At 37.9% G+C, this 25,774-nt stretch overlaps 1 protein-coding gene and 1 non-coding gene across 3 annotated transcripts; one reads left to right on the top strand and one right to left on the bottom strand.

Annotated features, from left to right (window-relative positions):
- Window positions 1–297: 297 nt before the first annotated feature.
- Window positions 298–400, bottom strand: LOC118148665 (U6 spliceosomal RNA). The gene has a single exon (XR_004735585.1). It is a non-coding gene; the product is annotated as a U6 spliceosomal RNA (small nuclear RNA).
- A 1,164-nt stretch (window positions 401–1,564) lies between these two features.
- OSGIN2 (oxidative stress induced growth inhibitor family member 2) lies at window positions 1,565–25,048 on the top strand. Of its 2 annotated transcripts, XM_008982868.5 has the most exons (7): window positions 1,565–1,828; window positions 5,637–5,791; window positions 11,632–11,768; window positions 12,130–12,321; window positions 18,189–18,280; window positions 22,192–23,237; window positions 23,622–25,048. In XM_008982868.5, exons 1-6 carry the CDS (start codon window positions 1,785–1,787, stop codon window positions 23,222–23,224), a joined length of 1,653 nt encoding a protein of 550 aa, XP_008981116.2. In that variant the 5' UTR covers window positions 1,565–1,784; the 3' UTR covers window positions 23,225–23,237; window positions 23,622–25,048. The 2 variants fall into 2 exon arrangements, with proteins under 2 accessions (XP_008981116.2, XP_054102652.2); XM_054246677.2 differs by having other exon boundaries at window positions 22,192–25,048.
- Window positions 25,049–25,774: the final 726 nt, after the last annotated feature.

Raw genomic sequence — 25,774 nt, 5'->3', positions numbered from 1 at the left:
TGATAATTCATTGTACATTTAAAAATAGCTAAAAGAGCATAATTGGATTTTTTGTAGCACGAAGAAAGGACAAATGTTTGAGGAAATACCTACTCCATTTATCCTGATGTCATTATTACTTATTGTATGCCTGTATCAAAATCTTATGTACCCCATAAATATATATATATATATACCTAGTATATACCCACAAAAAAATTAAAATAGAAAAGAATTATCTGGATTGGATTGACATAGCTTTTAGGAATTTATGTGTTTATTTAAATTTTTGTTGTTACATAGTAGGTGTATATATTTAAAAATAAGGAACCCTTCACAAATTTGTGTGACATCCTTGGGCAGGGGCCATGCTAATCTCTGTATGGTTCTAGTTTAGCATATGTGCTGCACAATTAAGCACTGATTTCAGGAATTTAGGTACTTTAACCGCATGCTTCACTTTCAGAACCAACATTCAAATGAAATGAACCTGTCAAACCGTCAAAAACTCAAAAAAGAGAAAAACACACAATTCTTAAAAGTGGTTAATATATTCTTAGATTGTATAACCCTGGTGGCAGTTTGAGTCCTATGATTTTCTTTTAAGCTCCACATACTCTAAAATACCTGCTCATCATAAGTTTGTTCAGTGACAACATTCAGTAAAACTTAACATTTGTTTTACAAAATTATATTGAAACATATAAACCTATGTATTTTATATTTTAAGCACAAAAATAATTAGGGCTTTTTTTGGGAAGCGGAGCTAGACATTTTTGCAGAACAGTAGATGCAATCAATCCCTCCCGGGTTTTGTCCTCCCCACCTTTAATTTTTGACAAACCGAATAAGGACACTCACTACTTAGTTTTCTAACTGCCTACTGCATCACAAGCGCCTGCATGGGCTTAAAAAGCAGCAAGCGTTCCTGCCCTTCCCCACACTGACCCGGTAGGTCCGTGGCAGGCCTGAGCACCCGGATTTTTGCCCAGCGTGCTGGTAATTCCCACACTTGTGGGTGCTGAGAGCCACAGACTTAAAGAAGGGAGGATGACCTCTTCCCGGAAGCGAGACTTCCATAAAAGAACCGGGAGGGGCGGGTCCCGGGCACCTGTGGTTTGGTGAGGTCCCCCAGGTGACTGTGATGCGGTGGCCAGGGAGGGAGGCACCCGGGTGGGTTCTCAGGCGCGGGAAGCTTGACCCTTCCCGGGGTCCTTGGCGAGGTGGCCGAGGCCGCGCCGTATGCAGGAACCTCCGCCCGGCCATCTGGGTGTCCCGAGTTCTCAGCAGCTTCTCTTCTGCTAGTCCCTCGGCCCTCTCGGTGCGCACCTATCGGCCTCACCACGTCCCACGCGGAGGGGCGGCGGAGCGTAGACCGAGGTCCAGGTCCCGGTTGCAGCCTGCCCGCGCAGCCTTGGCTTTGCCAGGCCCGGCCCCTCGCCCGGATCGCGGCTCCACCAATCGCAGGCCTCGCCCGCCGCCGCACCTGCGAGGAGGGGCCCGCGCGCCGCCGCCGCCGCCGTCGCTGCGTCCCCGCCCCGCTCCGCTCCGCCCCTATATCCTCGCTCGGCAATCACCCGCGGCTGGCGCCTGGCTCCCCGCAGGCGAGAAACGGAAGCCGCTATCTGGAGGCGGACTCTGGCGTCGCAGAGCCGGGGCAGCTGCGGCAACGGCGAGGTGCTGGGCGGGAGCGCCGGGCAGACCCCACTACCCAGAGCGGGCGGGCGCCTGGAGCGGGCAGCCTCGCCGGGGGAGGTGGAGGCGGCCACGGCGGCCGAGCTGGGGCGCCCCTCGCGCAGCGCTCCATGCCGGTGTGGTGCTGCCGCTGCTCCCTGGCCGGTCATTTCAGGTGACTTCCCCACCGGAGATGGGAGGGGAGCAGGCGGGGATGCAGCGCTCTGGAGGTCTGCGGCCCATCCGGGGCCGGGACCGGGGCCGGGGTGGAGGGCGAGCGCCTGGACCGCAGCGTCCCACAGCCTTGGCCGTCCGGCTCGGCGTGGGGGTGGGGTGCGGTGAGGTGTGGCAGGGTCCTTGCTCCAGCGAGCCCTGCGCTGTTGTTCCCTTTTCTCTTGCTGGACCGCGCGTGTCACGGGACTGCGGGACCGGCTAGGCCCGGGCTGAGTCGGTTACGGCTAGCTGAGACTTCGGAGTAGTGTAAAGTTTTAGCGAAGGGTTCTACGAAGTGCCTGCCTCCCTAAAAAAAAAAAATTATTTCTTAAAAAGTCTTCTAAATAATTTAATGAGTGGAAGGAAGGTAGGGAAGTACATTTCAGTGTCATCTAGTTAGAAATAGATTCTGCCTTGTTAAGATGTTAGCTTGTAAGCCGTGTGTGTTGTAGAAATGTGAAGAATGTGGCGATTTTAGACTTACCTTATGGGGCAAGTTTTTACGGATGATAAAAGATAATACGTTTCTAAAATAAAAGTGAGCATGTTTTTCAGAGCTAGCATTGGCCAACACCTGTCATTGGTGGAAAGACAAGACACTAGAAACTGATTTTAACCCAGGGGTGAAGAATTGTTAAGCTTAGGGAATACTTTAGTACCTTGCCTTACATATACTGATGTTTCAGAATAATTCTGTATAAGACTGCTTCTCTGGTAAGATATGAAATTCTGATCAAGCGTTCCTAAATTATGGGTTTCATAGACAGAATTTAGATAACCCATGAACATGGATAGAAAGAAAGGTGTATCGGCCGGGCGCGGTGGCTCAAGCCTGTAATCCCAGCACTTTGGGAGGCCGAGGTGGGTGGATCATGAGGTCAAGAAATCGAGACCATCCTGGTCAACATGGTGAAACCCCGTCTCTACTAAAAATACAAAAAATTAGCTGGGCATGGTGGCATGCTTGTAATCCCAGCTACGCAGGAGGCTGAGGCAGGAGAATTGCCTGAACCCAGGAGGCGGAGGTTGCGGTGAGCCGAGATTGCGCCGTTGCACTCCAGCCTGGGTAACAAGAGCGAAACTCCGTCTCAAAAAAAAAAAAAAAAAAAGAAAGGTGTATCATTTCACTAAACTTTAAAAACTAATATTACTCAAGTTACAAATATAAGCAACAAATCACGGTAATAGTTGCAACTATCATCAGTAAAGATCATAAATGCGTTTATATCACATTGAATTTGCAAATATAGAAATACTGTTTATACTTATTTCTTCAAAATTATAGTGACTTACACATCACTGAATTTAATGCAGTAGAGAATCATACATACATATATATCACGTTTACTTTTTATGACTGTTTTAATTGGTTTTCTTGTAAATCCTGTGTGTATTTAAGAACAGTATTCAGAGAGGAGTTCAAGAAGCGTCATCAAATAGTAAAAAAGATGTAAGACACAGAGAAAGTTCAGAACTTCGTTTGTAATAGCAATAATCGAAACTTGTCTAACTTCTCAGTGAGTTTAGAATGAGTCTCTCAGTTGTGGATATTAAGGAAAAATGGTTTCATATAATAAACTGCTTGATTTTAACTTTTAGGCAAATTTGTTGACTACTAAGACAGTGATGTGAGAGTATCAGTTTCACTGTGGAAAGTTTTAGGAAATAGGTTCCCCTAGTGAAACTTGTTAAACTAAATAAAGCCCGTGAGAATTTAACATGCCTTTCAGAAAATATTGTGTAAAAGCTATTTGACACCTTTTGCTGTACAATGTGGGATTCATAGTCTTTTGACTAACCCTAGGTAGTGAATACAGTATGCTTCCTGCTGTGCACAGAATTTTGGAGTAGGGAGTGAAAACAAAGTATTTGCTGTGTTTTGGTTTTGAGGGACAGAAAGGAAAACAAGCTAGCTGCCAAAAGATAAACATTATGATTAATAAACCACACTTCTTTTTGCAAAAACAGTTCTGTTGTGTCTAAAGTTGTAGCCTTGGCTGTTCAAGCTCCTTTTTGGTTCCATATGAATTTTAAAATAGTTTTTTTCTAGTTCTGAATTTTAAAGTAGCTTTTTCTAGTTAATTTGAAGAATGTCATTGGCAGTTTAATGGAGATAGCATTGTATCTATAAATTGCTTTGGGCAGTTTGTATGACTTTGTATGGCCATTTTAATGATACTGATTCTTCCTATCCATGAGTATGGAATGTTTTCCCATTTATGTTATCTCTAATTTGATTGAGCAGTGGTTTGTGTCATCTCTGATTTCTATGAGCAGTGGTTTGGAGGTTTCTTACCAAAATGACTGATCAGAAGCCTCCAAAGGCACAGAAGAACATACTTTGCATATACTTTGGAGAAATATCAGGGACAGAGCAGAATATTAAATATGTTATATGCAGTTGCCAAGAGGCAGAAGCAGGCACAGGCAAGACAGCAGTTGCATCTGGATCTGATCAGAGGCAGTAGTTGGAATGAATCAGGAATGGATGGATTGAGCATATAAAACTTCCTCCCAAGGGTAGGCTCGCACTGTGAGGAGGGGTTTCCCTTAGCAGCCGTGTGATTGGTGTCTGTTTTGGTCAAAAGAGGCTAGGTAAGAGGACTCCAAATATGTGGGGTACCGGTTACTTTCTTTGCTTCAAGAAAGCTCTCAGTGTATCCTCAGGAAGTCTCCCTATCCTAGGCTAGATTGGGAACACTGAAGGTTATATGGAAGTAGAAATTCCTGTCTCTGCCTGATTCTGTTTATCAACCTCTGGGATCAGTGAGTTGAGTCCTGTTAAATAATTGATCCATCCCATACTTATTTGAGAGTAGAAATAACATACTCACCCCCTGGTAGGTATTTAATTTAATACTTCCAGACATTGTGGCTGTTGCTGACTGTATGAAGATAAAATTAATTAAGGTATTCTCAAGTAGTGTGTAGTATAATGCAGAACATCAGCCATGTTCAGGAGATATTCCCATGTAGTGCATGAAAATGTGAAAATGCTAAAACTAGTTTCTAGGGAACCAATTGACCAAAATTGGAAAATAACCTTTAGATCTTATTTTAATATATTTTTGAAGTCTGGGTAACATAGTGAGACCCTATTGCTACCAAAAAAAAAAAGGTTTTTAAATTAGCCAAGTGTGGTGGCACACCTGTAGCCCCAGCTACTCTCGAGGCTGAAGCGAGAAGATTGCATGAGACCGGGAGTGAGACATGATTGCGCAACTGCATTCCAGCCTGAGTGACAGAGCAATACTTTGTCTCAAAAAAAAAAAAAGTAATATATTTTTTGAATAAAAATGTATAAACCTAATTTCGTGTACCTAAATGCACAATTAATAATATATAAATACAGTAACTTTTTCTTAAAATGTATGTGACTATATATTGTCTTTAATGCACTCTCCTTTTAATAAGAAAAATGTAGAGGAGAAACTAGTCATTTCTAGGCTAGTTTCAGAGAATTATAAAATTCCCAGCACAATGCTGTCTTTGATCATGAGAGAGTCGCTTATTTCATACAGGCTCGCCTAGAAGATACTTGTGAAAATAGAAGATACTTGAGAAAAGCAACTATTAATATTTGCGATTTTTGGCCGTTGGTATAGGTTGATTTGTAGCTGAGCTATAATTTGAAAGCATTAATCAGAAGGATTTTCTTTTCCTCTTTTATGGAACGCTTAAAATACTTTACGTCTAAATAAACTCAGAGTAGAAATTGATTTTTTTAAAGGTTATATTGAGTATCTTTTTTTATTTCCTTTTTTTTAAAGAAACTATAGTGACACTGAAACTGAAGGAGAGATTTTTAATTCCTTAGTGCAATACTTTGGTGATAATTTGGGGCGAAAAGTTAAAGCGATGCCGTTAGTTGAAGAAACTTCTTTACTGGAAGATTCATCAGTGACTTTTCCTGTGGTAATAATAGGTAAGTGATTGTATTTTATCTTTTAAAATTAGAGTTATGTCCCTTAATACTTTTATAAACCTACAGTTAGTACAAGTTCTTAAGATTTTACTGAAAAGTATTCTTAGGTGGTTTGATAATGCTAGAGAAAACTAATAACCAAATCTTTGGAGAGTAATTGGTTTATCTGATTTTAGCATCTATGTTAAAATGTAGTCTTTTTACTGAAGAACTGATACTGCTATATCATTGTAAAGTACCTCCTACATTTGTGTTAATTATATGACAGTGTCATGGTAATGTGATAACAAATATTATTAGAGGTCTGAAAAACATTCTGTGTATATTGGGTAATACCTTACAATTCTGTAGACTTCTGATGTTGGTACGGCAGATACAGACAGAGAAACTGACTCAGAAGTTGAGAATTTGTGCAAGTTAGTAATCAGTGCTCAATTAGCAATGACCTTGTAGTATTCTAAGATAATGTTTGTAATTACCTTAACCACAGCATTACTGTTTTATATCCTTCGTATCACCTCAGCAGATAGACATATAAGATATTAAAAATTAAATTTTTTTTTGAGACAGAGTCTTGCTCTATCACCAGGCTGGAGTGCAGTGGCACAATCCTGGCTCACTGCAACTTTCGTTTTCCGATTTCAAGCAATTCTCCTGCCTCAGCCTCCCGAGTAGCTGGGACAACAGGCACGCACCATCATGTCCGGCTAATTTTTTGCACTTTTAGTAGAGATGGGGTTTCACCATGTTGGCCAGGATGATCTCAATTTCTTGACCTCATGATCCCCCCGCCTCGGCCTCCCAAAGTGCTGGGATTACAGGCGTGAGCCACTGCACCCGGCCAAAAATTAAACTATTAATAAAACCTAATTCAGATGTATAAGCTTTTATAATTTAGTTTTATTGCATGCATTTAATGACCTGGTTTGTATAAGTTTCATCTAATATACAAACTCAAGGAATTCAGACAAGGACTATAGTGTGAAGCTAACTAAGCCAAAGGAGAGAGTTACGGAATATAGGTGCCTTGGTGGCATATGACTTCCTGTGTGTCTTTGATCACTTCTTTCAAAGTTAGTAGGAAGGCGGGAAAATTCATGTCCTCTGACTGGCTTGTGGGAGATACTGTAACGGAAGGAAAAGGGGAGAGCAAGATTTTTCTATACTAGATTCTCCTCTACAGGATATGGTAGAGATGAGTTTTTATGATACTTCTCATACAAGAGATTGTGGGGACCATACGTCATGTTTCATTTCTCCCCTTATGTCTAACTTTGGTTTTCTATCCTGAATGAATGGAGGATCCCTGTCTTGTGTGGCTAGGCTATGGGAAGTTCAGAAAAGGAAAACTTAACCTTTATCTGCACCTGCCCACCCCACTCCCCACAAAACAGCTTATCTCTGTTTTGCCTCAACTAGCTGTGAATAGCTTAGCCTTGTGTATATTTATGTAGTGTCATTACTGTTGACGATGGCACCACCAGCCTGAGCATAAAGAGCTAATTAATATGTTTTCTGTTGCTGCTGTAACAAATTACCACCAAAAAACCTAGTGGCTTTCAACAATGTGAATGTATTATCCTACTGTTCTGTGGGTCAGAGATTCAACATTGGTCTTCCTGGATCAAAATCAAGGTGTTGGCAGGGCTGTGTTACTTTCTGGAGGCTCTAGGGAAGAGTGTTTCCTTTTCCCGGCTCCCTTCTGCAGCTTCAAAATCAATAATGTTGTTTCTTAACCTTCTTTCATTGTCATGTCTCCCTTTACCACAGCTAGGAAAAGTTCTCTGCTTTTAAAGACCCTTGTGATTAGATTGGGTCTACCTGGGTAATCTAGGCCATTCTCCATCTCAGTGTCCTTAATCAGAAATACAAAGTCCTTTTGCTTTGTAATAACATTTGCAGGTTCTGGGGGATAGGACCGGGGCATCGCTGGACACAGTGGCTCACACCTGTTATCCCAGCCCTTTGGGAGGCCGAGGTGGGCTGGATTACCTGAAGACTAGCCTGGCCAACATGGTAAAACCCCATCTCTACTAAAATACAAAAATTAGCAGGGCATGGTGGCAGGCATCTGTAATCTCCATTACTTGGGAGACTGAGGCGAGAGCATTGCTTGAACCAGGGAGCCAGAGGTTGCAGCGAGCTGAGATTGTGCCATTGCACTCCAGCCTGGGTGACAAGAGTGAAACTCCTTCTCAAAAAAAAAAGGACTGGGACATCTTTGGGGATGAGGATGCATTTTCCCTACCATTGTCTATTTCTCTGTGAGCTGCCTTATTTATTATATTCTTTCCATATTGTGTATGTGGAATTTTGAGTATTGAATTTTGAGTATTATATCTTTTCGTTCCCAGGAGCTTAGCTCTTTACCTCAGATACTAACTCCTCCATTGGTCATTTATGTATTTATTTTTATTGATAGACTTTATTTTTCATAGCAGTTTAGGTTTACAAAAGAATTGAGCAGAATATACACAGCTTACTTCTGCTCCTCCTCGCCTTTCTTTAGTTTCCCCTAAAGTTAACCTCGTGAATTGGTGTGGTATGTTTGTTAAAGTTGACCCAATATTGATATATTATTGTTAACTAAAAGCTGTAGTTTACATGAGTCTTTACTCCTTGTGATGTACAGTTCTGTACGTTTTGCTGAATATATACTGTCATGTATCTATTACAGTATCATAGAAAATAGTTGAAATATCTAAAAGTCTGTGTTTCACCTGTTCATGTCTCTCCTCAACCTCCAACCCCTGGCAGCCACTTTTTATTGTCTTTATAGTTTTGCCTTTTCCAGAATGTCTATAATTAAAGTCACATAGTATGTAACCTTTTCAGACTTACTTCGCTCACTTAGTAGTCCATTTATGGTTCCTCTGTGTCTTTTCGTTAGGCTTAGTAACTCATTTTGTTTTATTAGTGAGCAGTAGTCCATTGTGTATATGTACCACAGTTTGTTTATTCATTCACCTTTTAGAGGACATCTTGGTTGTTCCAATTTTTGACAATTAAAAAGTTGCTATTCACATTTATGTGGGTTTTTGTACAAACATAAGTTTTTAAATCCTTTGAGCAACTTCCTGGGAGTGTGATTGCTGGTTCATATGATAAGACTTTGTTTTGCCCTATAAGAAACTGCCAGACTGTCCTCCAATGTGGAATAATTTTGAATTCCCAGTAGCAGTGAATCAGAGTTCCTTTTGTTCCATATCCTTGTCAGAATTTGGTGTGGTTTATGTTTTGGACTTTAGCCATTCTAATAGGTATGCCCTTGTATCTTATTGTTTAAATTTGCAATTCTGTAATGATATTTCATATGCTTACTTGGCCATCTGTGCATTGTCTTTGGTGAGGTGTTCGCTAGATCTTTTGCTTACTTTTTAATTAGGTTGTTTGTTTTCTTAATGTTTTAAATGTTCTTCGTATATTTTGGATACAGGTCCTTTATGCAGATATGTGTTTCTTTCCAGTCTAGGATTTGTTTTTTTATTCTCTTAGTAGTGTCTTTTCATAGAGCAGAAGTTTTACATTTTAATGATGTCCTACTGATCAGTTTTTTCTCTCATGTATCCTATTTTTGGTGTTGTATCTAAACACTCATTACCAAACCAAAGTCACATAGATTTTCTCCTGAGTTGTCTTCTAGAAGTTTTCATGTTTCTCATGTTATATTTAGTTCTATTATCCATTTTGGGATTTTTTTTTTGTGAAAGATGTAAGGTTAGTTCTAAATCTGTATTTTTTCTTTTTCTTTCAATCTTAAAGCCTTCCTCTTATAGTATTAAAAATTGAAATCTTTCTCTGTTGCTCTTTTTTTTGAGACAGAGTCTTACACTGTCACCTAGGCTGGAGTGCAGTGGTACAATTTCAGCTCACTGCAACCTTCACCTCCCAGGTTCAAGTGATTCTTGTGCCTCAGCCTCTCCAGTAGCTAGGATTACAGGCATGCGCCACCATGTCTGGCTAATTTTTGTGCTTTTAGTAGAGATGAGGTTTTTCACCATGTTGGCCAGGCTGGTCTTGAACTCATGACCTCAAGTGATCCACCTGCCTCAGCCTCCCAAAGTGCTGGGATTACAAGCGTGAGCCACCATGCCTGGTCTGCTTTCTCTGTTTCTAGTATTCTTAGGGTTTTACTTTTCTTACTTACATCTTTGAACATACTTTATTTGGGGTGACATATTAGGCACGGAACAGAATATTTTCTTCATGGCTAGCAGTTCTCTCGGATTAAATTTTTGAAAGGCAGAGATAAAGAAATGGCAATCCAGAATAAAGGCGTTGTTAATTCATAAATGGAAGTAGTTCAAGAAATACAGTTTGGTTTTAGTTAAAGCATATAAACATATAGGAAGGCAATATCAGGAGTTAGGACTGGAAGGATGGTCGAGACTAGAACATATGTAATCACCTGGTGGGTTCTTGCCTGCTACACAGACAAAACCAATTCACTGAGACATGGCATTGGCAGTAAAGAGTTCGACACAAGGCCAGCTGATGTGAGAGCAGGAGTTATTATTGCAAATCAGTCTCCTGATAAAACTCTTGATCCCACCTGATGGCTTGGACGTTAGGGTTTTTCAAGGATAGTTGGGTGAAAAGGGGACTAGGGAATGGGTACTTCTGATTGGTTGGGGGGGTGCCATGCTGGGGGTGTCAAATGGTTCTCTAGCACTGAGTCCAACTTCAGGTGGGGGTGGCCACAGGACTGGTTGAGTCGAGATTTGGGTCTGAGTCTTGAGTCTTGGGACCAGTAGAGTCAGTCATCAGAGATGCAGAAGTCTGAAAAGATATTTCAAAAGGCCAGCCTCAGGTTCCTCAGTGGCAATGTTACCTATAATAGCAATTAGGGAAGTCACACATTTTATAACCTCTGGCCACATGACTCTTCAGCAGTAAAGGATTATAGAAACTCTGCCCACATCTTAGCAAAATTCAGGCACCTCTCACAATCCTAACCTCATGGCCTTTCATTAGTTTAAGAAAGGCGGTTTAATTTTGGGAAGGGCTGTTACCATCCTTGCTCTAAGGTTAAACAATAAATTGTTTCCATGGTTAACTTTGCCTATGCCCAGGAATGAGTGAAGGCAGCCGACCTTTGAAGCTAGAAGCAAGATGGGGTCAACCATGTGAGATTTCTCTCACTGTCATACTCTTTGCAAAGATAGTTGTACATGGAGAACACTGGATAGTCAGAAACAAACAATTAAGACCTTTAAAATGGAAGGATAACCTGATGAAGATTGTATGTTACCAAAACTTACCTGAATGTAGTATGTGAAATGGCTGGGAATGGGTGAATCTCAGGTCAGAGAAACAGTAGAAAACTTGTCTTTAAGGTGATAGTACAAGAATGAGAATAGCAAAGACAACTGACTGGATATAGCGGGCACACTAGGTTAAAACCAGAAACTGATTAACTTAGACATTTGCTAGTATCATATTTTGAGATAGGATGGGCTTTGAAGGAGAGGGCATCTAAATGAAGGTACTCATGAGCTTGCTTTTCAGCACATTGTGTTTTAAGTTATTAATGGGTCACTATCAGGTAGAATCAAGAAGTAAAATGGAAATGTGGGATATATCCTTGGGAAATAGGTCAATTTAGAGAACTAATTTTGGGTATCAGTAGTATAGAGAGTGGAAGCCTTGAGTAGATGAGATTCCCAAAAGAAAACAGGAGAGAAGCCAAAGGTCAGCATCTCATGAAACATTTGGTTTTAAGAGATCAGAAAAGGAAGAATTGGTGAGGGAGAAGAGCCATCTTCAAAGTAGGAGAAAAGCCAAGGAATAAGAGTATTAAAATGCATGACCTACCCCTTTCCACCTTTTATTTTTAATAGGAAATGGACCCTCAGGAATATGCCTTTCTTATATGTTATCAGGCTACAGACCATATTTATCATCAGAAGCAATACACCCAAATACAGTCTTACATAGTAAGTTAGAAGAAGCAAGACATCTTTCCATTGTTGATCAGGTATTATTTCTTACGTGTCAATTTAAAAAAAGTTTTATGCTAAAACAAGATTAGTTTTTATTTATATAAACTTTGTTTCTTAGTTGAAACCCTTTGTTCTAAAAAACACCTTATATCATTTTTATTTTAGATTCATAAATATATTCTGAGTTACTGCTGTTTATTTTCTTGAATTTATTAGAGCAGAGTTTTCTGAATTACTTCCTAATGGACTAAACTCCTAATGGAGTTTTAGTAGGTGTTGTATGCTCAAGTTTGGGAGTACTGCTTTTTATCATTTGAGCATCATGGTAGACATTATAATACACTATCTGTGAAATGCTGGCTTTTTTCAAACTCTGTCTCCCTTTTGTTCATTTAGGACTTAGAATACTTGTCTGAGGGCCTTGAAGGCCGATCGTCCAATCCAGTTGCGGTACTTTTTGACACACTTCTTCATCCGGATGCTGACTTTGGGTATGATTATCCATCCGTTTTGCATTGGAAATTAGAGCAACATCATTATATCCCTCACTTAGTTCTTGGTAAAGGTCCACCTGGTGGGGCTTGGCATGTGAGTATATTTTTCGAAGCATTTTAGTGTATGTGAATTCGTATATTTTGTCTCGATAAAACCAACTTGATTCTTAAGTCTTATGATAATACTATTATATATGATGTTTATCACATTTTCATTTGAGAGGAATTTTAATGGTGTTCAGATAGTTAAATATGGGTTTATTATGAGTTGCAGTATATCAAGCCAAATTTGATTACTGGTACAGTCTTACAATAAGCATTTCTCTATACTATCTTATAAGAATTATGTAAAAAATATTTCAAGAATGTTTTGTATAATAAAAAATTTAAAATTCACTTATTCATTTTAGACTTTACAGAATCTCATGTATTTCAAAGCAGTATCCATTTTCTCACATTTTCAGGATTAAATGAAAAATGTATTATAAAAGAGGGTGTATTAGTCTTGTCTGTGGTAACAAAATGCCATAGAATTAGGGGCTTAAATAACATATTTATTTCTCACAGTTCTGGAGGCTGGAAATCCCAAGATGAAGGTGCCAGCCTGGTTCCTGATAAAGGTCCTCTTCCTTGCTTTCAGATAGCTGCCTTCTCAGTGTGTCCTCACATAGCAGAGAGAGAGAGCAATTTTCTCTTCTTTTGAAGCCAGTAATTCCATTCTGAGTGACCTACCCTTGTGACCTTGCCTAGTAGTTAACCTGGTGTCTAGTGTATACTGCGTGTTCATTTGTTATTAAAATTGATGTTAAGTAATGTAGTTTGCTATGTTAAGAATTATAGACTTCATAAGAACTTTAATGTTACATACCAAATTTTTAGTATGAACTTCAGTTGGCTGTTCTTATATTAATGCACTTCTCTACATCTGAAAAGTTGTTTACATTTATAAAATGACTGTTTCAGGGTATCAGGGGACATCTCTAGATTAAAAATATTATGGATTCCTTTTAAAATCTTTATTTTCTTTATAGTAATGAGTAGAAACTACCAAATTATTTGTTACTTTTAGCTTAAGGTTTATGATTTTTACTTTTAATATCAACTTTATTCAAGCTTAATTTATCTACAGTAAGTCACATCCATTTAGAGTCTATAATTTGATGAGTTGTAACAAATGCCTATAACTGTGAAACCACCAATACAAGATAAGAAAGAATTCTGTCATGCCCAAAACTTAAGTGTTTCTATTTGCTCTGTTAATTAGTAGCATTCTTAATTTTTAAAAAAAAGCCATAATATATTTGGAGGTGGGGAGGACATTTAGACTGCCTTCTCAGATTTCCTGAGGTTTTATTTTACTTACATTTTTCTGCTTTGAATAATGTACAGGCAATAATTGATCTCTGTTTATTTCATTTCTTTAACTTATATATGAAAAAGTTAAAGTATGGATAAGCCCTGATTACCAAAAACACATTTCGAGCTAGTGGTAAAGCTTAAAATATACCTAAAAAATTCTGATATTTTTCAGGCATGTATTCACTAGAATAGGACTATAAGTAAGTAAGATTTGGGCTGTATACCAGTTGTCAGTCCTGATATTCCTAGACATCCCTACTTGATCCCACCTGCATTCCATATCTTAATCTTATTGTGCTTGCCTGTAGTACAGTCTATCTGTTTATGTGACCATTTCCCCTGCTATGCTTTATGTACATCTTAATTATCCTGAGTCCTGACTCAAGATGTAAAGTCTTTGAGTCATCTCTCTCTCTCCTACTTATCTTCATATAGTTCTCTGTTTCTCTTGTGATCTAGTTTCTCATCACTCTCCTTTCTTCTAAACTTCCTGTGGCCCCTTGAACTAATTTAGTGATAAACAACTTTTTTACTTTCCCACATCCTTAACCATTCAGTCACATGCTGCTTCTGCTCCCTTTCTTGAAAGCTTGCTATCTTCTAAAGACACCATTCCTACTGCAGCCCTCTAAAGTGGGGCCTATTCATTCTCCCATAACCCCATGTCCTATCAGGTTGGCTAGTCAGGTTGGTCTTCTCTTTACACCCCTATGCACTTGTATAAAAAGCCCTATTCCATTGAACAAGTCATGCCATTTTCTAGCTTTTCTGCCATTCCAGACTGTCTCCAGTTACTGAATCTGTGGCACCTAACTCATGCTCTTCCATTATAATGCCAAGTTTTATTATAACCTTGAATAATTTTACCTCTGCAAACATGACACAGAACCAAGATCTTTTTAGTTCCTTGATTTCCACATTCTCGATGATGTCGTATTCGTCATTAGCTACTAACTCCAATGGCTCCACTGGAGATCTTGTCTCTTATAACTATTGAACTTGTGAAAACCTAAATTCTCAAATGTCTTCCTTTCTGATCACAGTTAACTATTCTTCAAGCTGTGTCACTCAGTAATGCACACTTTAATCTTTCAACACAGAGTGTGCTCCAGACAGTGATCTTCATATCCTGGGTTCATTGAGTTAACTATTCTCTTTAATTTCCTTAACCCATTGTCTTTCCATCACGTGGGTTTGGCAAATAGACAATTGATCTAACCGTCCACTTTATCTTTTCTTGAGCTGTCAAAACCCCAGAAAAATAAATTATACAACTGTGAAAATATTCTCCACTCTTAGTTGGGGCCAAAACACTACTATAACCTTTGATATTTCCTTATTATCTTCTTTTCAAACTGTTACCTCCTTTTTTTTTCTTTTATGCTTAGAAGTGCTGTTGGTTCTTATTTTACAGAGAAAATGTAATCCATCAGGATTGAACTTCCACAATTTCGCACTCAAACCAGAACTTACCACAATGATGCTAATTCTTTTTTTCTTATCTCCTGTTATAATGAAAGAGATATTACTCCTCCTATCTAAGGCTCACCTTACAGCTACATTCTGGATCTCTATCTTCTCAAGAACATTATTTATTTGATTTTCCCCATTTATTTTATATCTGCAGTTTCTCTACCAGCTTCTGTTGGTCAGTACGTAAACATGCTAAAATTATTTCCATCTTTAAAATAATTTTAGGTGCCAGCTGATCTTTATCCTTTGCTTTATAGCTAACTTCCCGAGTTACCTGTACATACTTCTCCCTGCTTTTGCCTTCTGCTCCTTAGCTCACTCACTTTACCTTCTGCCACTGGTTTTCCATTGGAACTGTTTTTTCTGAAAGTCAGTAACTTTCTTTTCTGCTTAATTTGATGACGAATCTCAAAATTTATCTTTTCTGACCTCTGCACCTTTTGACAATGTTAATAACTTTCTTAGGTTCTCTGAATCTTCAGTCTCCTTGTGTTTTTTTCCTGTTTGGTCACTCCTTTTCTGATACATTTGTGGATTCTTGTCTTTTTTGTGGTTGATTTTGAGACAGGGTGCTCTGTCACCCAGGGTGGAATGCAGTGGGACAGTCACAGCTCACTGCAGCCTCGAACCCGAGCATACTCTTCATTCTCCCTGGGTTGTCTTAACTACTTCAGTGGCTTGCATATTGATGTTGATGGATTCCCAAATCAAAACTCCCAAAATCAGAACCAGCCCAGATTGCTGTTTCCAACTAAATACATTTCCTTGATTTTTCTGCAGGTGTCCTCAGACTCAACATGCCTAAAACGAATTATCATCAAGTTCCTTCAATTTCCTTGTCATTAAATGACACTCTCATGTAGTTTCTCAAGCCAGGAACCTGAGAGTCTTCCTTAATTGTCTTTCTTCATCTCCCATTTCAAATTAATCACCAAATCTTTTCATTTCTGATATTTTGGGTCCATCTACTCTATTTTGTTGCTAATATTGGTCACCATCATCTTTCACCTGAATTACTGCAAACCCTTTCTCAATAGTTTTCTTACTCATTGTGTCTTCTTCAATCCATTATCCATACCAAAGCCAGAGTAATCTTTCTAAATTACACGTCTGAGATGTTACACCAATGCATAAAACTCTTCAGTTGGTCTCCGTTTATCTAACATGCAGTATGTAGAGTTTCTAATGTATTTCATACTCTGATCTAGCCCTTACTTAGATTTCTTGTCATATTCCTTTTTTTATCTCTGACATTCTGTGTTCTAGTGTGCTTTTGCTGGGGAGTCCAAGTTTATTCTCAGACTTGAAGATTCAGTAGGATTCATAGGACTCAGAAAGATGGTATACTTGTGGTTAAATTTTATTCCAGTGAAAGGATACAGATTAGAATCAGCAATGGGAAAACGCTCATGGAGCAAACTTCAGGAGAGCCTAGTAAAGTCACGGTGGTGGTGTCTAGGGATGTTTTCTGTGGGGTCAGTCATAATAGGCCAGCAGCGCCCCTGTGCCTCATCTCTGCCTCCCAGAGCAAAAACTGGTATTCACATAAATAACATTGTTAAGATAAACTCTCATGGTCACACTGGTACAGCACTGCCGAGGCTTTAGGCATGCAAAAACATTGCTCATCAGGTAGAGTATTGGAAGGGCTCAGAAGTTATTTCTGAGAAGGTGGCAGCCAAGCTGGGTCCTGAAGACAGGCCTGTTTTGATCATGTGAGAGGTTGGAGCAACCCAGGCCTGCTGAGTTAATACTTTCAGTCACAAGGCTGAATTTCTTTTAACTCCTTGAAGGATACTTATATTTGCTCTCTTTATTAAGCTGTCACATGAATTTTTATGTGGCCTGGAATGTTTTCCCTTTCTAATGGTACACTCCAGTCTATTTGTGTCCTTGAAGAACCAGATACTTTCTATATGCTCCTACAGTACTTCTGTTCAGTTTGCATCCTTTTACTAGTCTCCATGGCAGCATGCATTCATGGCATATAAGTTGCATGGAGAAAAAAAGGTAGATTAGGAGAAAAATGAAGAGATCAAGGCACTAAGGCTCTTAACCAACTGGAAGAACTGGTGCAGAAGGAATAATGTTAAGAGATTGTTGTCAGGAAATCAAATAGTGATGTTTTAAGGTTTTGGAGTTACAGGTGAAACTCAGGTTCCAAATAATTTCTGATAGATAATAAAGATGATTCCAGTTTTCCACCTTCTTCGTTCTGAACCTGGTATCAGCACTAGCCTCCCTCAAAGCAGGGTGGCAGCTTGCTACATTCTCTTTCTTGGGTGATTTATATATAGTCACAAATGATGCTTCACAGGGCCTAGCACATCGTACTCTGTGAATGTTAGCCAGTTATAATAATAATATGCCCCATTTTCAAACTGGGTTAATATTGTAGAAGCAGAGCAAGAAGTTATGAGAAAAGAAGCCACTGCCTTAAAGTTGATTGAAAGAGATCATGGAGGTCATAGGTATAATAGAATCTTGGCCTTTGTGCTTTTCTTACTTTGTATTGAGCAAAGCAGAAATAAGTAGGGGTACCTGATGGCAAGCAGTAGCCTCAGCAGTGGTTCTTTTTCTCAGGCAGCCACTGCCTATTTCTGTATCCTTAAGAAGAGATGCTGCGGTATCCACATCAGCCTAGAATTTAGAGTTATAATTGATGGAGGGGGGAAGAGCTTTGTTGCTAATTTTAAAAAAAAAGTTAATAATGTTAAAACGGAAAGCCATCTAAAATTTTAGAACTTAATGAACATTTTCCTTTTATTCAAAAAGTGAATCTACTGAATTTTTGTTTCCCTGACATAATATTTTACTTCTAAATTATCATGTTGATCATAAACCAAAGATATCAACATTGTGTATGCATTGGGTAATATTGTAAATTGTTTTACAAATGTATAACTATATGAAAGAAGGTTGATGGGATAATATCAAATGGTAAAGGTATATGAAAATTTATTGGAATAATGCTCTTGAGGTAAGTTATCCAACCATTTAGGACCGCTGGAGCACACCTTACCCAGAGTCATAACTATTGTAAATGAGATGGATTTTGTTAAAAAAAAAAAAATGTTACTTCTTGTTTTTTGACTATACTTTTTTTTTTTTTTTTTTTAACTCTAATAGAATATGGAAGGCTCCATGTTGACAATCAGCTTTGGAAGTTGGATGGAACTACCTGGACTTAAATTTAAGGACTGGGTATCAAGTAAACGAAGGTAAAGATTAAACTGTATTAAAATTATTTTGTGTACATGAAAAAAGAGAATGTGGAAAAATTTGAAAACATTTCTGATTTTGTCATGGATGAAGAATATAAACGTATATTTCTTTCAAATAAAAATGTGTCTTTGAAGCAGTGATTACAATATGCTAGTTTTCATTTAGAGATATAAAACTAAGCACAGAGATAAGGGATTATTGCAGACTGGTTTCTTGTGACTTTTTAAAAATTATAGATTTATCTACTCTCTTTTTAAAGCACTCTCTATTTAGTTACTTTCTCATTCCTCTATATATTACTTTTCATCCTTTTTTTGTTTCTTTTTTGGGACGGAGTCTCATTCTGTCACCCAGGCTGGAGTGCAGTGGTGCAATCTTGGCTTACTGCAACCTTCGCCTCCTGGGTTCATGCGATTCTCCTGCCTCAGCCTGCTGAGTAGCTGGAACTACCGGCATGTGCCACCACGCCCGGCTAATTTTTGTGTTTTTAGTAGAGACAGGGTTTCACCGTGTAGCAAGGATGGTCTTGATCTCTTGACCTCGTGATCTACCCACCTCAGCCTCCCAAAGTGTCTGGATTACAGGTGTGAACCACCGCTCCTGGCTTATTTTTCATACTTTTATCTATTTATTTATATGAGTTGATAGATAACTATATGCATATCTCATATGTGAATACCTAAACTATGGATTAAAGTGTTTGACTTTCAGGGTAAAGATTGTATACTTTATGATTGATAATTTAAAGTGACAGATAAACTAGAATCTGGCTTATGGTTGGCTAACTGGGTATGAAGTGACATATTTAATAAAAAAAAAAAAATAGAACAGAACTGAGGGCCGGGCTCAGTGGCTAAAGCCTGTAATCTTGGCACTTTAGGAGGCCGTGGTGGGTGGATCACCTGAGGTCAGGAGTTCGACTGGCCTAGCCTGCATGGTGAAACCCTGTCTCTACTGAAAATACAAAAATTAGCTGGGCATGGTGGCAGGCCACTGTAATCCCAACTACTCGGGAGGCTGAGGCAGGAGAATCGCTTGAACCCAGGAGGTGGAGGTTGCAGTGAGCCGAGATACGCCACTGCACTCCAGCCTAGGTGAGAGTGAGACTCCATCTCAAAAAAAAAAAAAAAAAAAAAAAGTAGGCCGGGCGCGGTGGCTCAAGCCTGTAATCCCAGCACTTTGAGAGGCCGATGCGGGTGGATCACGAGGTCAAGAGATTGAGACCATCCTGGTCAACATGGTGAAACATCGTCTCTACTAAAAATACAAAAAAAAAAAAAATTAGCTGGGCACAGTGGTGCGTGCCTGTAATTCCAGCTACTCAGGAGGCTGAGGCAGGAGAATTGCCTGAACCCAGGAGGCGGAGATTGCGGTGAGCCGAGATCGCGCTATTGCACTCCAGCCTGGGTAAAAAAAGCGAAACTCCGTCTCAAAAAAAAAAAAAAAAAGTAGAACTGAGAAGAAATCTCATCTTGAAAAACTATTAATTTATTTATTTGGGGAGACAATCCCAAAATTTAAAAAGACATATATGAAAATCCTATCAATCATTTTCAAGGATAGGAAATAATAGGTAAGAATTACTAATACAGAGCATCTCTTCTAATTTGACTACTCACAAAAACAATGAGTTAAGCAAGACATTACGTAACCTTCGTTAGAACAGGGATGTAACATTTGAGTACTTCACTTCTTGCTAGATAACAACCATGTTAATTCACAGAAATTTTCCTTAATTTGAAGAAATTCAGGCAGAGGAACTTTAGATCATCATGGGTAATTGAGATTAAACCTTTCAAAAAATTCATTTTAGGATTTGAAAAAGAATTATATATGGGTTTGAAACTTGAAGTAAAATTAGGCAAGTTATACCATTCTTGATCTTCATAAGTAGGCAGGTGAAATTGCTTAACACATTTTTAAAACGGTAAGAGAAAGCTTTATGATTTATGTACCAGAAGCATTTACTTATGCATACTGTTTTGAAGTAATATGTGCAAATGAATTTTGTGATAAATTTAGGTTTAGTTGCTGCCTTTGCATAGTGTTAAGAGCAGACTCTTAGGTCTCTATAGAGATTGGCAGAGTGAGTCCTGACTGACTTCTAGTGTTATGATCCTAGATAAATAAACTAGATGTCAATTTCCCATTCTGTAAGATGGAAATGATAATACAGCTATGTATTGTTTAGTGATGGGGATATGTTCTGAGAATTGTGCCATTAGATGATTTTGTTGGGCAACCATCATAAAGTATACATACACAAACCTCGGTGGTATAGCCTGCTACACACCTAGGCTGTATTGTATAGCCTGTTGCTTCTAGGCTACAACCCAGTACAGTATGTTGCTGTACTGAATACTATAGCAATTGTAACACAACGGTAAGTGTTTTTTATCTAAATATAGAAAAAGTACATTAAAATACGATATAAAAGATTAAAAATGGTATACCTGTTATAGGGTACACCATGAATGGAGCTTGGAGGGCCGGAAGTTGCTTTGGGTGAGTCAGTGAGTGGTGAGTGAATGTGAAGGCCTAGGACATTACTGCACATTAAGGTATACTTTATAAACACTGTACACTTATGCTACACTAAATTAATTTTTTTAAAAGTAATTGCACCACAACCTGAAGATGACTATGATGTCACTATGCTGTAGGAATTTTGCAGCTCCTTTATATCCTTTATGGGACTATTGTTGTATATGATGTCCTTTGTTGATTGAAATGTCATTATGTGACACATGACTGAAGTAGTAAAAATTGAAAGTTAATTCTAAATCGTAATTATAATCATTCAACTTTAAAAGAAAAATTTTTGTGAACTTCCCATTATAAGCTACAGACAGTTCTTGATTAATCATGGTTTGACTTAAGATTTTTAGGTTTTAAGTTGGTACGAAAGTGACGTGCATTTTATACAAACTGTACTTTGGGTACCAACACAACTGTTGTGTTTTTCACTTTTTTATAGTATTCACTAAGTCATATGAGATTCAACACCTTATTATAAAATAGGCTTTTTGTGAGATCATTTGGCCCAACTGTAGGCTAATGTAAATGTTCTGAGCACATTTAAGGCAAACTAGGCTAAGCTTTGATGTTTGGTAAGCTCCGTGTTATTAAATGGATTTTAGACTTAAAATATTTTCAACTTATGATTGGTCTATTAGGACAAACCCCATTGTAATTTGAGGAGCATCCACATCATCAATTATGTCAGATAATTTGCTTCTGATCTTTGATTGGAGCAGGGGATTTTGCTTGTTGCGTTGAACTTTGGAAAAAGATTAATTCAAGTTTTTCATAAAGAACAATTATGTTTTAGCTTTCCTTATGAGTAGGAAAACACATAGAGTGAAATGTCATCTGTCATTTACCTAGATGTAAGATGACATTGTTTAGCAAGACAGATCTGAATTATTTTCAGTTATTAGGAAAATACCAATGTGCTACATGCCAAGATGGTATATATAATTTTAAGAAGCATAGATACTACAGTTAAACCTGTAATATCTCAATGATTGTGATGAAAATAATTCAGTTGACAGTAAATTGATTATAATTGTGAGATGAAGTAGTACAGTTTTCAAATATCCACATTTTAATACCTTATTTAATGAAAGTTTATAAAGCAGCGTATTTGAGTAGATGCTATGCATGGCACTGAGGAAACAAATGTATTAAATGTAGTCTCTGCTCTCATGGGACTTCTTCTTTTGCTAAAAGTAATTCATGAAGATTTTTAACTAAAAATAGAAGTTTTTTTTTTTAAGTGTTAGGATAATGTCTACCTAAGACAATCAAGCAGAATTAAAAAGCTATAAAAGCTTAGATAGATAACTATAATCATGGAAACTGAAAATAGTATTTTTATCAGATATTTTTTCTTTTCCTTTTGTAGGAACCTAAAAGGGGATCGAGTCATGCCAGAGGAAATAGCTCGCTACTATAAACATTATGTGAAAGTCATGGGTCTTCAGAAGAATTTCAGAGAGAATACGTACATAACTTCCATATCAAGACTCTACAGAGATCAAGATGATGATAATAATCAAGACAGAGATATTTCAACAAAGCATTTACAGATAGAGAAGTCAAACTTTATCAAGAGAAACTGGGAAATTAGGGGTTATCAGCAAATAGCTGATGGTTCTCATGTTCCCTTCTGCCTCTTTGCTGAGAATGTAGCCCTAGCAACTGGAACGTTGGATTCTCCTGCCCATCTGGAAATTGAAGGGGAAGATTTTCCTTTTGTGTTTCATTCAATGCCTGAATTTGGAGCTGCTATAAACAAAGGAAAATTGCGTGGCAAAGTGGATCCAGTGTTAATTGTAGGTTCTGGGCTCACTGCAGCTGATGCAGTACTATGTGCTTACAACAGTAATATCCCTGTGATTCATGTGTTTCGCAGACGAGTAACTGATCCAAGCTTAATTTTCAAACAGCTTCCCAAAAAGCTGTATCCTGAATATCATAAAGTCTATCATATGATGTGTACTCAGTCATATTCTGTTGACTCAAATCTTTTATCTGATTACACCAGCTTTCCTGAGCACCATGTACTTTCCTTTAAGTCGGACATGAAATGTGTTCTCCAAAGCGTCTCTGGATTGAAGAAAATATTTAAGCTCTCTGCAGCAGTGGTATTGATAGGTTCTCATCCTAATCTGTCTTTTCTGAAGGATCAAGGGTGTTACCTAGGTCATAAGTCAAGCCAGCCAATCACATGTAAGGGCAATCCTGTGGAAATAGATACATATACTTATGAGTGTATTAAAGAAGCCAACCTTTTTGCATTGGGTCCTTTGGTTGGAGACAATTTTGTTCGATTTTTAAAGGGAGGGGCACTGGGTGTTACACGCTGTTTAGCTACAAGACAGAAGAAAAAGCAGCATTTGTTTGTTGAAAGAGGAGGAGGAGATGGAATAGCTTAAAGCAAGTTTACAGGTAATTAAAATGGACAGTTTGCCATTAAAGATTTTTAATAGTGCTTTTGCAGTGTACTGGCTTGAATTTTCTGAACTTGAATTAACTGGAGGAGAGCCTCAGACTACAGTAACTTCATTTTTTAAAGTTACTAGAATTTGGTATCCCGATTTATATTGTAATGTTTCAAAGGTGTCACTCACACAAATAGAAACACTGCCAACTTGGTGGACCTTAAGCTTTGACTTAACTAAAACATTCTTTTCTTCCAAAACTTATTTTTTGTGATCATTTTTGGTTATTATACTTAATTCCAAAATATCACAGCCTTGAATCTATAAAACTGTGCAGTCATTACATCAGAAATTATCTTAACTATATAATGGGTCACCTTGCTGTTCAAAGGTGGTGCAAGGACCAGCAGGATCTTCATCTATACCTTGTTAGAAATGTAAACTCTCAGGCCCGCAACATACTTCCTGCATTTTAACAAGATCCTCAACGGAGATATATGCTCAAAAACTTGAGACACACTGGTTTAAATGAAAATGGACTATAAGGTATGTATACTGGGGGTGGGATGAGGGTAGGAGGCATTTACAACTCAGGTTTTATTTATTTTGAAATTAACCAATTGTGTAAATCTAATTTATTACCAAATAGGGTCTTTTAAAAAAATATTTTTATTGTTGAAACCTTGACAGGTACTTCATATTCTTCGAATAATTTGTAACAGTCCAATAATGTGGCATGCAGTTTGACATTCAAGAACTCTCCAAGATACTTTTCAGAGGTTTATTCTTGATTTAACTATCATAGCATTTAACTAATCTGATTTGTAGTTCAATAAACTGGAAGAGATGACCCACAGGTCGATACTTATCTCTGTGTGAATATTGAATTACTTTCTATCACTGAAACTAAGATATTTGGGCATGGTAAGTACTTCTAAAATTGTAATACTATTTGGGCATTGTCCAAATTATTAAAAGTTATAAAATAAGGTCAAAATTTTTCTTTTCCATCCCAAAGGTGTACTTAGAGATCTCTAATAGTGTTCATTGGAGATGACATAGCAGCTCATATCATGGTTTGTTTATTGGCTTTATCTGTTCTAATTATGTAAGGGTGTTTACTGTCTGTTTTCACACAAACTTCTGGAATTTTTTATGTCAGACAAAAACATCTGTAGTTCTCCATGGCAAATTGAAATTTTTAGTCATTTTCTTTTTTTTTTTTTGGTACAGTTATTTCATCTGGAATGTCTTCATTTAACCTCGTTATTCTGTTTTTCATAGAATTAAAAGTGGACTATTGTGTATTTTTCTGTTCATTTTATTGCAGTATTATATGCTTAGCTTATTAGAACATAAGTCACCTTAAATATAATTGTATAGACTATATTTGCTTCTATCTACTAATTGCTTCCTATGAATTCTTAGACTTGATAATATCACACCTAATTTAACTTGATTTTACAAGCTGTGCAATCCAGTTTTAGTTTCCTATTGTGATAGTAACTTTTTTCAAACCAGTTTTACATCTTAATGAAATAATGTAACATTCTCTGACTGCACTTGATTCAGTAGTCTCTTGCCTGTTTTTGACTCTGCATGAATGGATTAGATGTTTTTCTTACTGTCACTTCTAAATAGAAAATGACAGTGTTTTAAAAAATGGTTTCTAGAGAAGGATAAAACCTTTGACATACCCTTGTGTCAAAGTGTGGAAAAGTCCACACTTATTCAAATATAGCTTTTTTTGTGATGAGAGTATTCATTTAAAAAAAAAGACTTCAAGAAAAATAAAGGTTCAGTGGAGCTGCAAATAAACCTGGTGAATAATTTCATCTTTGGTAATCTCCCATTTCCTGAGTTCCCCCTCAATCCAAGCTGTCCTGTGTGGTATATATAACATTCAAGCATTTTCTCTGAAATACTATATTCTCATACTCTATAAATTTCTGTCCCATAATTCTAACACTTTACATTTTTCTTTAGTAATCAGTGAGCTAGCTATTCATAAAGGGAAAAATCACTAAATCACTAAATACTTGTCTAGTTATAGCATCATGTGGGCATCTCCTTATTCCTGGCTTGGTGTCTGGCAAACAGTCCATAATTAGCAGATGTTGCAAGACTGTTTACAAAGCAGAATTTATTTGGGGATTTAAAGTGCAATGATGCAATAAAAAGATTTAGTTACAGCTTCCAGTGTTTTGAGTATATGAAACACATCCAGCTACTTTTTTGAAAATTTAAAGTTTTATCATGTAATACATTTCCATGGCCTAATGTTTATTTTTTTGAGATGGAATCTCGTTCTGTTGCCCAGGCTGGAGTGCAATGGTGCAATCTCAGCTCACTGCAACCTCCGCTTCCTGGGTTCTAAGTGATTCTCCTGCCTCAGCCTCCCAACTAGCTGAGATTATAGGTGCATACCACCACGCCTGGCTAATTTTTGTATTTTTAGTAGAGATGGGGTTTTGCCATGCATGACATCAAATTTTAGTTGATTGTATTAATAGGAAGTGCTGGAAAATTTCTACGTGAATCCAC

The sequence above is a fragment of the Callithrix jacchus genome, chromosome 16 (genome assembly GCF_049354715.1).
Source record: "Callithrix jacchus isolate 240 chromosome 16, calJac240_pri, whole genome shotgun sequence".
NCBI classification, from domain to species: Eukaryota; Metazoa; Chordata; class Mammalia; order Primates; family Cebidae; genus Callithrix; species Callithrix jacchus.
This window is presented reverse-complemented; position numbering and strand designations above follow the sequence as displayed.

Coding starts and splice junctions, on each gene's coding strand:
- OSGIN2 (XM_008982868.5), top strand. CDS start 1,785: ATGCCGGTGTGGTGCTGCCGCTGCTCCCTGGCCGGTCATTTCAG. Junction 5,792..11,631: donor TTTTCCTGTGGTAATAATAG/GTAAGTGATTGT, acceptor TATTTTTAATAG/GAAATGGACCCTCAGGAATA. Junction 11,769..12,129: donor ATCTTTCCATTGTTGATCAG/GTATTATTTCTT, acceptor TTGTTCATTTAG/GACTTAGAATACTTGTCTGA.